This window comes from Pseudorasbora parva, chromosome 21, assembly GCF_024679245.1.
Source record: "Pseudorasbora parva isolate DD20220531a chromosome 21, ASM2467924v1, whole genome shotgun sequence".
NCBI classification, from domain to species: Eukaryota; Metazoa; Chordata; class Actinopteri; order Cypriniformes; family Gobionidae; genus Pseudorasbora; species Pseudorasbora parva.
In genome coordinates, this window is record NC_090192.1 from 29,885,555 (window position 1) to 29,900,872 (window position 15,318).

General features: G+C 37.0%; 1 protein-coding gene across 5 annotated transcripts in view; it reads left to right on the top strand.

The window, feature by feature from the left end:
• ankfn1a (ankyrin repeat and fibronectin type III domain containing 1a) overlaps positions 1-14,255 on the top strand; it is a 97,599-nt gene extending 83,344 nt beyond the window's left edge. For 4 of the 5 annotated variants that reach the window (XM_067430135.1, XM_067430134.1, XM_067430137.1 and 1 more), the window contains 5 exons: positions 2,329-2,473; positions 4,013-4,181; positions 4,876-5,042; positions 11,514-11,763; positions 12,995-14,255. In XM_067430135.1, the coding sequence (XP_067286236.1) occupies positions 2,329-2,473; positions 4,013-4,181; positions 4,876-5,042; positions 11,514-11,763; positions 12,995-13,761 (1,498 nt within the window). In that variant the 3' untranslated portion in view covers positions 13,762-14,255. The remainder of the gene's footprint in view (positions 1-2,328; positions 2,474-4,012; positions 4,182-4,875; positions 5,043-11,513; positions 11,764-12,994) is intronic. The other variant, XM_067430136.1, reaches the window with a different exon arrangement.
• The last annotated feature ends 1,063 nt before the right edge of the window (positions 14,256-15,318 follow it).

Consider the following 15,318-nt stretch of genomic DNA (forward strand, 5'->3'; position numbering starts at 1 on the left):
TTAAGATATTTTATATTTATTCAGAGAGCTTTTCTGTTCCTTCAGTGAAAGTGTATGCACACTATACTGTCCATGTCCAGAAAGGTAATAAAAACATCATTAAAGTAGACCATATGTGACATCAGTTGGTCCAAAAATAACAAAAACTACGACTTTATTCAGCATTGTCTTCTCTTCCATGTTTGTTTTTAATCTGCAAACAAAGATTAGAATGTTATAATTCAGTGTATAGATTTATCATTCGGATCGGGTGTCAAACTGCTGAAATCAAGTTTGGTGATCCAAATTCTGAATCAATACGCTGATTCATAACCGTTCAATCTTTGTTTGCAGATTGAAAACAAACACTGAAGAGAAGACAATGCTGAATAAAGTCAGCAATAGTAGTTTTCGATGCTTTCGGTGTATTTTCGATGCTTCGAGAGATTCTAATGAACCAACTGATGTCACATATGGACTACTTTGATGATGTTTTTAATACCTTTCTGGACATGGACAGTATAGTGTGCATACACTTTCATTGAAGGAACAGAAAAGATCTCGGACTAAAATGTATAAAATATCTTAAACTGTGTTCCGAAGATGAACGTCTTCCAGGTGTGTGGAACAACATTAGGAAGAGTCATTAATGACATAATTTACATTTTTGGGTGAACTAACCCTTTAAATATAGAGCTGTTTTACTCAAGATACCTTCAAATGAGCTACCAAAGATGAGCATAACTGATGTCTGTCACATAAGCAGACTGATATATAAATGTCTTTTATTGAAACAAATTTTCACACTAGCATTGGGATATTAAAGTAAATCACCAAAAATAACAATAACTAGCTAGGTTAGCTGTCAGTTCATATTGCTGTTAACTTTTTCTCCAATAGGCGGATGCGACAAGACCTGTTTTCTTGTTTGCTCATGTGACGTTTAACATTAAGCCTATTGTCATGATGAAAAATGCTAATTTGTGCAATTTAAAAGAAAGTCTGTTTGATATGCAACACAACACAGTTTGATATGCAACACAACAAAAGCGAGTTTATTTGTCCTGCTTTAGGGAAAATGTTATATTCTGAATATTATGCTAATATAGAAAATGACTGTGAATGCCTCAGCATATTTTTTTGCAGTTCAAAAAAAGTTATCTGGAACATTTTTGGTTCTTAAAATCTTCTCAAATTTTTTTTTTCATCTTAAAAATATTGAAGAAAAAAGACCCTAGGTCTTGAAATCATTAGACAGAGACGGCATAACTAAAGCATGTATTCAAAGCCTGAAATAAAAGCGTATAATGATTTTACGTATAACGTTTTTTTGTTTATTAATTTATCGTTTTTTACCAAAATACCAGCAAATAAATATTGCACAAAGCAAATAAAAAAAAAAGCAAATATCTTGATGCAATATTAAAGTGTCATGCAATCTAATGAATGTTATTGATTCCGACATGCAGTTTTTAACCTTTTATATCAGTGAAACAAGCTAATATTTCTCACTGGTGAAGCAAATACGAGCTCTCCACAATGAGTGTACCTGAGAAGATTGAAATATGCCTGAACTCCGTGTCGGGCTCCCCCTCACCACAGGCTTACATAGTTTCTTGACACCACCATTTTTTACAGTCAAAACAAAACTGCTATTTGTTTTTGTTCGGTAAAGGAGCTATTTATTTATTTTCATCTCGGGTCATGGTGTTGACCTTGGTAGGTAGCTAGAGACAGGGAGAGTATTATCCTGCAGTTCTGTGTGGTAGTAAAACTAAATTTACTACGAGGCCGGACTGTGGAAGTCAGTGGGAGGTTCACACAGGATGATGCCCACTCACGCCTCGAGGAAAACCTCTGGAGCAAAGAAATTCTCTTTTTTTCCACCATTCGACCCCCTAGACACTAGCCTTGAGGGTGTCCTTGAGACTAAGACCAAAATGCTCTATTTTGCCTTGTCATCTTACCTGTGTACCATAAACTGATGCTTGAAAAAGTTGTTGTGAAATTTAGAGAGAGTTAAATGAATTTGGCCTCATTGTAAAAATCGAGTTTTCTCTATTATTTTCCAAGGTGATCATTTTAAATTCTCTCTGCAATAATTTCAAAATACATAAGTGTTGTCACTTTCCTTTTATTATTAGACATTTAACTACTTAGATTTTCTTTGTGTAGAATGTTCGGATTAAAAGGTTTTTAGTGGTTGTTCAGAAGCATCTCACCAAAACTTACTCTCAATATTAGACCAAACATGCCATCCCAGTAGCCTTTGGAAACCTCTGTCGAGGGCACTTCTGGAAACAGAAGAGCTGTGTGTATGTTGACTGAATGCTGTCTCTTCCCACCCAGGGATGAGTGGGAATGGCTGCAGTCACTGTCGTCTGGCCCTGTGGAGGTGGAAAGAGCAGACCAGGCTACAGACTGCCTCCTCTTCTCTGAGCTCCAGACGGCCATTAAGAGTCTGCTGCACCATATCAATCTACATCTTCACCAGGTACTGCAGTCTAAAGGACACCTCTGTGGTAACTTAAGCACCTCAATAATTAAACAAAGTAAACATTGTTAAAGGCACAATATGGAATATTTTTGGATTAAAATATCCAAAAATGCACTAGAACAATGTTATATATTTTGTTAACTTGTGTACATTATCCCAAATGTTTCCAACAATGTTGAAATCCAGAGAAATAAGCAATTTTAATCAGGACAGAGGCCGTGTCCATGCATCATATCCACGTTACCCTCGATTTCCGTTTTTTTGTTTTTGTTTGTAGAAACCATGAAAACACCAACAATGCTTTAATATATTATGGGTTTTACAGGTGAGCAACTGTTTGGATGCATTCATTGACAAAAAACTAATCATTGTTATATAGCTCAGCAAAGTTAGTTGTTCTTATTGTTAAATCTTGTTTTCCTGTTTTACCACGAGTACGTTTTACCAGGCCTAATATCGATAGCTTCCTGCAGTGTGCTCAAGTGTCTCATAGTAGTGCCGAGCGAACGCATAGAGTAGCATTATAACATAACTTTCAACACACTCAAATGTATCTAATATGATAAAACAGCGCTGCGTTACCCCACACACACATGAGCGGAAGAAGCGGAAGCGGATGTCTGCAGCATATTAAAAGCTCCACTGCTCTCGAGCCGTGTATTACGTTCGTTTCTCATTAGCAGTTGCTCCAGTGGCCCCGTTCCGCTCCAACAGCTTTAAGTCTCACCCTGATTTATAATACAGTAACTTTTCTGCCCGAGTCCTGTCTTATTATTTTCGACCGGCTGTAGAGGTGAGGAGTCTGTACTACAACTCTATTGATTGATCAAGCTATGCCTTTGTTTTGAATAATTGTTTAGAAAATGACATATTGTGCCTTTAATATAATTAAATTTTAAAATGATTAAAATAGCTTAAATAGTTATTTGGTTAAATGAATTTGAAAAACGTGGGCTGTTTGAAAGGAGAGATTTCAATTTAACGCTCATGTAAACCTTCAGTAGTTTGAATAATTTGTGATCAATAGCAGCATTCATGAATGGATGGATGATGGATGGATGGATAGATGGACAGATTGATAGATATATGTATAGATAGAGAAACTAACAGACATACTATAGATAATCTTCCCGATATTTGTCAGAATAACTTTATTTTTTGTCTGTACTACTTTATATATATACACACACATACACACACAACACACACACACACACACACACACACACACACACACACACACACACACACACACACACACACACACACACACACACACACACACACACACACACTTCTAGAAGGAGAAGAATCTGTAAAGTAATACAGACAAAAAATAAAGTTATTCTGACAAATATTGGGAAGAGTATCTACAGTGTGTGTGTGTGTATATATATATATATATATATATATATATATATATATATATATACAGTATATAGTTTTGTAATTGTTGCTACTTTGTTACGGCAGAACATTGTTACCCTCTAAACCCCATGGGTTAAAATCGTGCATGTGTCTGTGTGTCCCACACAGGCCAAGCACTTCCGTCTCTACACACACGAGGTGCTGGAGCTGGGTCACAATGTGTCCTTTCTTCTGCTGCTGCCTGCCTCAGACGACGTTTGCTCTGCCCCGGGACAGACCAACCCCTACACACCACACTCGGGGTTCCTCAACCTCCCTCTTCAAATGTTTGAGCTCGGTACACTGGCTTCTGTTTCAACCCCTACAATATTAGCTCAGTTGGCCTTATAAAAATCCACAGATTCCTCCCCCTTCTGCCCCCAGTCACACTCCCTTAGGACCTCTAGTAAATCAAGCAGACACACACACACACATGCAGACACCAGCGGGGTGGCGGTGCGCACCACGGCTAGCCAAACAGACACCCACCCCCCCTCGCTGAGCCCAGACTGTGTAAAATAAGGAAAGGTTAAACAAGTAATCAATATTGTAATCCAATAAAATGTGTTTTAAAGAATGGCGGATCATTTTCATTCAAATAGCAGGGTTTGTTTTCAGACGAGAAGGCAAATCGTGTGCTTGTATGCTTAGCAGTGGTGCCAGTTAGAACACTTAGTAGCTTATTCAGCTGCTGTTGTGGGGAGAGTTTCAAACAACTTTTTAAACGTTATACTGTGAGGTAGTTTCAGCCCAAACACCATACACTTGTAAACCACCCACAGTTTCCATTACAAAAACGTCTTTTAAAAAGATTCGTCAGTGCTTTTTGGGACATTAATGATAACCTTCCTAGGGTCTCAATTTCATGCAGCACACCACCCAGTGAAGTCAATTTCAGAAATGCAATAACATCTCACTACGGTTGCCTCTTTATAAGACCGTGTCAATTACTAACTATAGTATTCTTATTTTTATTTTGTCTCCCTGTGCAGTTCACTTCTGCTCATATAAGGAGAAATTTATCAGTCTTTATTGCCGGCTGTCATCGGTGCTGGACCTGGACGCTCTAATTACCCAGCAGGCTTTTAGAGAGGCTATCACTGACTCAGAGGTGTCCACAGCAAAACAGAGACAGCAGCACATATTGGACTACATTCAGGTATGTGGCAGTGGGGCTAAAAAGACCCTCTGTGAAGGATAATGTGATTTTTTTTTTTTTTTTATTTAATCGCTTCCCAATGTATATGATGAAGATTTATCTTTGCAAGTTATAATTTATTTTTCACATAATATAATTTAGTATTATATTGAATATTGCAGCAAAACAAAGTTTAAACAAGTGTCCTTTCTTTTTTTTCTTTTTTTTCCTTTTTTTTTACACAAATTATAAAGTGCTGTTTAAAGGCCTAGATGCATAATTATAATTAAACAAAAACAAAAATAGTTGGTCACCTTATAATAATAATAATAAGTTTTATTTATATAGCGCCTTTCCAGAGCTCAAGGACACTTTACAATAAACAAACAACAATAAAGCCAATTGACAAACAGAGTAGACAGAACAACAGTTGGCAATTGAGAGTGCAAGTACAATAATTGAGAAATCGGAGTGAAAAAAATAAATAAAACAATTCTAAGACCTATAACATTCAGAAAAGAGGTGTGTTTTGAGCATGGATTTGAATTCAGAGATAGTGGCAACAAAACGGAGTGATCGGGGTAGAGAGTTCCATAATTTGGGTGCTATTACACTGAATGATCTGCCCCCCATTGAAGCAAGGCGATGCCGAGGGACAACGAGAAAGTTGGAATCAGCAGATCGTAGAGAGCGAGTAGGGCTGAAGGGGAGAAGCAAGTTACAGAGGTAAGGGGGAGCAAGGCAGTGCAGAGACTTAAAAGTGAGAAGAAGAATTTTGAATTTAATATGGTAAGACACAGGAAGCCAGTGAAGATCATGCAGAATTGGGGAAATATGAGCAGAACGTTTGGTGTGGGTGAGCAGTCTGGCAGCAGAGTTCTGAATATATTGTAATTTGGAAATGGAGCTAGCTGGTAGGCCAATGAAAAGTGCATTGCAGTAATCAAGACGTGATGTGACAAACGCATGGATGAGTGTTTCAGCATCAGAGATACTGATAAAGCGACAGAGCTGAGCGATGCGACGTAGATGAAAGAATGCTAATTTAGTGACGGAATTAATGTGAGAGTGGAAAGATAAAGAAGAATCAAAAATTACACCAAGATTTTTAACAGTAGTAGATGGTTTGATAAGAGTGCCAGCAGTCTCACAGGTGAAGTTGGTAGGAATTTTATTAGTGAGTGATGAAGGTCCAGTGAAAATAATCTCAGTTTTGTCCATGTTGAGTTTTAGAAAATTTGAATGAAGCCAATCTTTTATTTCATGTACACAAGCAGAGATTTTGTCAGTTGTGAATGATAAAGTGGATGTACAGGTAGTGTATAATTGAATGTCATCAGCGTAAAAATGATAGTTAAAACCATGACGGCGTAGGATCTCACCAAGAGTTATTATATAGATTATAAATAATAATGGCCCAAGAACGGATCCCTGAGGGACACCTTGCTTCAGGGGGACAGTGGGTGAGCGGAAATTCTGAAGAGAAACGTAGAACAGTCTGTCAGAGAGATAGGAGGAGAACCAAGAAAGAGCAGCACCAGAAATTCCCACATCCGAAAGGCGCAGAATGAGTAGTTGATGGGAGATGGTATCAAAGGCAGAGCTAAGGTCAAGCAGCAAAAGCATAGACAGAGAACCAGAATCACCAGAGAGAAACAAATCATTCAGTACCTTATGCAAATGTTTTTGATTTAGCAGAATATTTTTGTCTGCAATTTAAGTAAATACTTGTTCTGGTACGTTTTGTTTTATAAAATGTATTTATAATATATATTAAACAATATTATTCAGTATTGTGTTTAATAACACATTATTTAAAGTTTATTTTTATAAAACTTATAAAGTAGTATAAAAAGTCCTAGACTATATATAAAATATAACAATTAATTTGTCACCATCTGAAAATTCTTTTGATATAGGAGTATCTTTTTGGATGACATATAAGTATATTCCATGTATATTTTGTCCTTGCTTGTTCCACAGTACAAAAGGAGTTTATATATTATAAATTATAATATATTTTTACATGAAATTATTCAGTAATATATTAAATATTGATTGAGCCACACAATTTACAAACAAGCTTCTTTTTATAAAAAGTGTTGGTACTGTATAAAGGCCTGGGCTCATAAATATAATATTTGTCACCATCTGCAAATTCTTTTGATATAAAAAATTTTTGGGGGGCGATGTTTAAGTATATCCTTTGTGGCAAGTAGTCGAGGCCGAGGGACTGCGAGAGCGGAGCTAGGCCGGTGGCGTGATGATAATGAACCCCACCGGCCTCGTCCCATTCTCACGGTCCCTCTGCCCCAACTGCTTGACGCATACTTGTTCAAGCTACTACCTTGTAGCATTTTCTGCTAATTTCTTCACTTAGCTTTTCATAAGCTGCATCTCAAATAGCTATTTTGTAATATCTGTATTATTTTGCATTTAGTTTGATGTCATGGAGCTATACTGCAAGTTAATCTCCACTGGTAAAAACAGTAAAATTGTGAAAAAGAAGTAAAAAAAACTGTAAAAATTACAATAAATTATTTTTATATAATTTAAAATGTAATTTATCCCTGTATCAAAGCTGAATTTCCAGCATCATTACTCCAGTCTGGAGTAATGATCCTTCAGATATCATTCTAATATGATGATTTGGTGCTCAAGTAACATTTCTTATTATTATCAAGTTAAAAACAGCTGTGCTGCTTAATATTTTTTTAAATGATTTTACTGATTCCAAACTTTTGAATGGTGTTGTATGTAATCATTTCAGGGATGCAGAGCAATGACTTAATGGGCCAGAACGATTTTGCAGCATTTAGCAACAAACAGGTGTTTAGGATAGTCCTATGGTGTTTTCTGCTATTTACAGTTTTGTACGCTACCTGAAATGATTCTTTACTGCTTCATTCCTTTTTATTAGCCACATTCGTGTTGTTTCAATTACAACTTTTAGGAATACGTCATGCATGTTTTAGTCCTGAGAATCATGTTTATTCCCAGCCACTTGGGAGTGTTGAAAACATCAAACTACAAAAACAATTTAAACTAATAATCCAATTAGGATAGTTTATTGATGTCATAAAGCATAACTACTAGACGTATAAACTGTAAAACAAGTTGTTTTTCTTGTGTCGAAATTTCAATAACAGCTCAGCAGACTCTCTCACAATTCGACTTGAAAGGAAGGCGTGTGTTAAGTGTGCCGGTCTGAAATAATCCCTCTCCGCCACCCCGGTCTGGACTATTAATTGAGATTGACCACAAAACCACAAGTGTTTGTGTGATGTCAGGTCCAAGAGGCGCTGGAAAAAAGCGGCGCACTGACCACAGATTACACAGCGCCTAAGAGCGACGAGGGGAAAAAATAATACCGATCAATGAGTGTGACTGCATGACTGTGAGTGCGGCTGAGCAATGTGGCATCAATTAGCGTGAAAACCTTAATGTTCCAGAAGGCGGCAAACGAGAAAGGGCCACGTCTGTCAAAGTGCCATGGCTCTGGAAAGTGCTTTGCGCTTCGCTTTCGTGCGAGAGGGCAGGTTTATATCGCTGTGAGGTCCTGTCAAAAAGCTAACGGACAGACCGCGAAACACGCGTTTCAGATGCATGTGGCGAGATGTGTCATCGAGATGGAGCTTGCATGACGCTCAAATTTACTGAGTAGTCTCAAGTTTTTGCCTTTAAGTCGGCAGATTTACAAGTTTGATCCGAGTAAAATAAGTTTAAATTAATCTGATAATACTTTTTTTGTGCGATGCACCTTTTTGGCTGTAGAAGTTCTGGTTTTAGTTCAGATTTTGCTGTGGACATTCACACACGGTTTCACAGACAATGTTTAAGCCTAGTCCCAGGCTAAAATGCATGTTTGAGCTGTTTTAACTGAAAGCAATTTGCACTGGCATATCTTAAAATATGTCAGTGCCATTGTTTTGTCTCAAGATGCGCACACTAAGGCATATTTATAAAAGCTACTTAAAGGATTAGTTCACTTCAAAATGAAAATGGACTGATAATTTACTCACCTTCATGCCATCCAAGATGTTCATGTATTTCTTTCTTCAGTCAAATAAAATCAGTTTTAAAAATTTTCTTTACATAAAGGTTTTCAATTTCAACCACAGGTTGAAGGTCCACACCAACGTAGTTTCAAAGGGCTCTGCACGATCCCATCCGTGAAGTAGAAACCATTGGTCATTGAAAAAAAAATAAAAAAATTTTTTAAAAATACTTTTTAACCTCAAATGTGTAACTTCTATGTTGGTCTTCTTCGCTGCTTATGCCGGTCACATCAGTGTTAAAACGAACGTGCAAAGACAACATCAGACGTCTTTTACAAATATAAAGGTACATCAACGATGTCGGACAATTTTAAAGTTGGAGGTGAACGTGAGATGGTGTTTTTCAGCACTGTGTCGGTACTTCCACACACATCATGGCCTTGACCTTTCCGACGTGATCACGTCATATGCAGTGAAGAAGAACAACACAGAAGTCTCACATTTGAAGTTAAAAAATAAATAAATGTTAGTTGTTGTTTTTTTTTTAAATGACCAATCGTTTCACTAGATAAGACCCTATTCTTCAGCTGGGATCGTGCAGAACCCTCTGAAGCCTTCGAAGCCCTTTGAAACTGCATTGATTTGGACCTTTAACCCGTTGGTTGCCATTGAAATACATTAAATGGAATAAAATCCTGGAATGTTTTCCTAAAAAAAAAATATTTTCAACTGAAGAAAGACATAACCATCTTGGATGAGATGGGGGGTGATTAAATTATCAGGAAACTTCCTTTTGAAGTGAACGAATGCTTTAAACATCCTAATTAAACTAAGCTCTATAGACACATTCACACCAAGAAGGATAACTATAAAGATAATTAAATTAGTGTCCACAATTAGTGTCCACAATTAGTGTGGATTCTGATTGGCTGTCAGTGTTTTTATCGTTCATCAGCTGGTTTAAAAGCGATTCCAACAATATTGCTTCTCCGTGCCGTTATCGTTATAGCTGTAGTGTGAACTTTGCTATTCTTTGATACTGAGAATTTTTTTAGAATGATATCTTTGTCGCTATCTTTTATAGTTATCGTTCTTGGTGTGAACCTGCCATAATTTAAACCCTGTCTGTGAAACCAGGCCTAACTGTTGAACCAACAGTGTATTAAAGTTGTTTATCAAGTGAATACAAAATTGTTAACATGGAAAATTGCCTGTTAGTTTCAAAATATCTATTGAATTTGAACGTTTTCATGCTCTTCACATCCAGTAATTCACTACACAAAACAAATAATATTATTTCTCATTGAAACTAAACCTGAGTCGTGTTTTCTTCTACTGTGCTGTTTTGTTTATAATTTATACCAGGATGGAGGGCTATCAAGTAGCATAATCTAATATTGTAATATTTTTCGCCAAATATTTCACCTTAAAATACTGTTGCATTTGCACAGCATTTGACGCATATAAAAACGGGAATTATTTTCTCATTCCTTTTAATGGCCAGGCCTATTCATTTTGCTGTCTTAAATATGCATGATTATATGGTCAGTTGCCTTTTATTATTTCCAACATTATTTTCCCCTGCTGCAGACGACCCTATCAGAACAGACCGGTGATTCATTTTTGGATTGAGAGCAGGTACAATAGAGCACTGGGTGTGATATAAGCCACACTACTTATTTATTCTTATTTTCCCCTAATTTGATGCAATATTTCCCAGCCAGAAGCATCAGCCAAACATTTATTAGTTAAAGTAGTCTATTTCAAAACCCATATTATTGCCCTTGTCATACTGGAGTCCCCTCTTTGTCGTTAGAAGCCCGGCATATTTTCCAAAGGAGTCATCCTGTGGTGTCAAGGCTCATTCCCATAAGCTGGATCTCTCATGGCATTTGCTAGAAAGAGCTCAGATTGCATTTTTTTTTTTTTCATCTACCCTGCTGCATTTTTGTTGAGCCTTTTTCCTTCCAATTTGAAATAAGCTCCTTGTAAATACAATTGCTATAGTACGTCTCAAGGATGGAAAATATGAAAGTGGTAGTTGTGAAGATTCACTGCATGGAGGTTAACAGCTCTGATTGAAAACACATTTTACCTCTCATTTCGCTTCTGCACACTAAATAGGAGCAATATGTACAATTCTGCTCTGACGTGCCATGATTGGTGAACAGATGACACAAAATAAATTATGATATTAGTCACGGTCATGCCCCTTCAGACTTCACAGCCAGTTTTCTGTGGCCTCCTTTTGAAGCTTTTGTGTGATGCGCTTTAATGGTTTGAAAAGCTTTGTGATGTTTGTGAGGAAAGCTCTTGCGACGTTTGTGCGGGGAAACCGCATTTCTCACACTGAAAGCTGCGATTTGCATTTTTATCGAATCAACATTTAAATAGCACCCTTTAGTTTTCAGGCTAACCTTATTTGCAGCATTGCCAATGAAATAAGAGCACACTCAACCTCTTTTTTTCTTTTTTTTTCTTTGTGTGTTTGAAGCAATTGGACGAGATGTGGCGAGACGTTCGCTGGATCACCAATGCCCTGCAGTACGCCCGCTATAAACAGCCTCTCGGTTGGGTGCCTATCACCTGGCTTGTAGATGTCAGTATGGAGCCTCCGGTCCAGAAGAATGACTCCATGTCCTCTAACACAGAATACGTGCCCACTCCCTCGCCCTCTCCCGAAATGAGGAGACGAAAGCCCACAATTGGTAAATGCTATTTTTCAATAGCTGCCATTCATCCAGGTATAAAAAATAAGTGTCGTGCTTGATGCGTTATATGTATTGTATTTGCAATGATTTTGCACATTTAAGTAGTGAGAATGTGGCATTTGTTGTTAGCCTTTTGAACACAAAAGCAAGTTTTTCCTAGGAAATAAATCAGTTTATTCCAATGCATCTCTTCAATATTAAAGCGTTGAGATGCCATGTATTTTTTAGGGCTTTGCAGGGTGGCACAAAAGGAAGAAGTGTTTCTAAAATTGTTCCATCAAAATTTGACAAAGGACACCATTTTAAAGAAATAGAGGAAATTGCAGTTTACAAGCACTCAGCAGAGGCACTTGAGTAACTGGCACCCTGTGATTGTGTAAAATGTGAGGTCCTTTAGATTTCAGTCTGTTTAAGAACAAACTAAAGATTGGCAAATTATGATAATTCACAGACCTCGGTCATCACAGATAATTTAATGATTCACAGTCTTGCCAGTGTCTCGGTGCGTGACAAAATAAAAACCATGCAATGCTGATAAAATATGCCTTATGTTTATTTTGAATGTATTAAAAAAGTTGTTCAAGTAAAATCAGATGTTATTAAGACAACTTTAAATATTTTTACTGTGCCACATTTCTCAGGATTTATAATTATTGCATTATGTGATTTATACTCAACAACCTGCTACATTATATAAACTGTTGTTGTTGTTTTTTCAGAAAGAGCCTATGTATATTTATTCACTTTAAACCATAGATATCACTTTATAGCAACTTTTATTTAATGTAACAAGAAATATTATGTTATAACATGTATATAAAAGTATGAGTGATGTTGCAGTTATTGTATCTATATTAACCTTTATAGATACAATCTATTCTAACATTTATAGAAGCTTTAACAAGTTTGGGGTCAGTTTTTTTTAACGGAATTGATAGTTTTTAAAGTCTTAAGCATCAAATGAGCAGAAAATCTTCTTTTTTTATGTATTAAAATAGAAAATATGTATTTTTATTTGGAATATTGCTTTACATGTACTATTTTTATCAAATAAATGCAGCCTTGGTAGACTTCTTTCAAAAAATATTAAAAAAATCTCACCAACCCCAGAATTTTGAACAGTTAAAAGGGCTTTGAAAGTGGTTCATCCAATCATATTTTAGACAGATTTTCAGCAGAACTATCCTTTTAAAATGTATTTTCACTGGACTTAATTATTGGAATTATTTCCAAAGGACTCACATTCAACACACATTTGTTGCAGAGTCCCAACCGGGTTCAGATGAAGAGGGCTGCTCAGAGGTCTTTCTCCCCACAGACAGTGACTACGACTCCAGTGACGCTCTGAGCCCTCGTGACCTGGACTTAGTTTACTCCTCAGCCCAAGACCTCTCCCATCAGGCCGTGCACGTCCTCAGCGGTAGCGCGCCCGATGTGCTTCAGATGCACGATCTCAAGTACAGCGCTTGCTCCAAGTCCATCCTGGAGACCGACTCGTGCACCAAGGACATGGAGGACCTGTCGCTGTCCTCTTACTCTGTGAAAGCCACAGACAAGCCATCCCGCTGCAAGTTCCTGGCCGACGCGCCGACGAAACGTAAACTGCTGTCCAAAAGCCATCCCCAGAGGAGTTATTTTGGCGGGCCGCACCGCTGGCTGCGTGTACAGAGCGAGAGTCACACTCCCTCGCTATCCGAAGGCATCTACACCAAACAGAGCGATAATGACCTGCCACTGGAGACGCCGCTCTCTCTGCCGCACTCTCCCACTACCTCCTACAGTTTGGATGAGTACAGGGCGACCTACAGGGAGTCCAAGCCCAACGTACGAAGGATCTTTGTGGAGTCCTGCAGCAAGACGTCACCCTGCAGAGATGGCCCACATTGGGATGAGGAGGAGGAGAAGGGATCCAGAGGAGCGACCACCGGAGAGACCGGAACGGGATACGGCACTACAGCAGAAGCTCAGGACGTGGATTCTGATGAGCTAACTAATGAACAAGTGTCGGAGGTCCTCAGCAGCACTCTTTAGGATGATGTACTGTAGACGGATGGTCCTCTCGACACTTCGATCGCCTCAAAGCTCCAAAACTCCCCTTTCCTCTCCGACCGCACACTTTATGACAGCTCACAGTTGTAATGAGTGAACACTTAGCCTAATCAATTCTTGCATCCTCTCTGCGGAGGATGAAGTTGCTGGTCAACTCTGCGGGACTCATAAATCATGGCTCTGACTGTTACAATGTTGATTATCAATGCAACGTGAAACAAAGCACTGCTTTTCCTCAGAACTTGAAATTGCCTCAGCCAATAGAGCCCAACAGTTAGCAGTCAGCAGCCTTTGTTCTGAGTGTAATTTTCCCATTGATTTTCACCATAGGGGTTTCAAAAATGTCTTTAGACTGAAACAATTAGGAGTTATGAACAAAACAAATCAGCTCTAAATATTTGTAATTTTACAGCTTTTTTATTAGTAGAATATAAAAAATACAAGAATATATTAGTTACACATTAGTTATATAATATAATAATATAGAAGGTGTGTGTGTATATATATATATATATATATATATATATATATATATATAATTATTATTATTATATATTTTTATTTTTTAAATAAATGAATACTTTTATTCAGCAAGGATGCATTATACTGATCAAAAGCGACTGTAAATATATGAATAATTTTACAAAAGATGTTTTATTTCAAATGAATGCTGTTCTTTAAATGCTTAATCATTAAAGAATCCCGAAAAAAGTATCGCAGTTTCCACAAAAATATTAACTTTTTTGAACATAGATAATAATACATGTTTCTTGAACAGCAAATCAGTATATTATAAGGATTTCTGAAGGATCCTGTGACTTAAAGACCGGATTAATGATGTTAAGGAATAATTACATATTAAAATAGCAAAAATATATTTTACACTAAAATAATATTTTACACGATTATTGTTTTAATTGTATTTTGTAAATGCAGCATAAGAGACTTGTTTCAAAAGATTTATACATAATCTAAAAAGCTGAATAAATAAGCTTTCCGTTTATTTATGGTTTGTTATGATAGGAAAATATTTGGCCCAAGATGCAACTATTAGAAAATCTGGAATGTGAGGGTGCAAAAAAACTATTGAGAAAATCGTTTTTAAAGTTGTCCAAAGGAAGTCCTTAGCAATGCATATTACTACTAATAATAAATGTTTTATATATTTACAATAGGAAATTTACAAAATATCTGATGTATATGAGACCATCTTAAGGAATTTTGGCAGAAAGGAAAAATCTGTCATTTTGACCCATTCAATGTATTGCAACAAATATATGCACGACTTATGACTGGTTTTGAGGTCCAGGGTTACAAATATTTAAAATTATTATTATTAATAATTGCTAAACAACCTCCAAGCTCCTGGTTGGACTGTCTTAAACAGTTTAAAGATGATATCAATCAAGTTCTCTGTGGAGAAAATGAATGGGATTTGTACTTCTGAAAACATGCTGTTTTGCTCTATTGTGGTGTTTTTAGGTGAAGAGTGGAGTTAGGTGATTTGACGGTCAGTTAAAATTCAGTTTATGTGTTTAC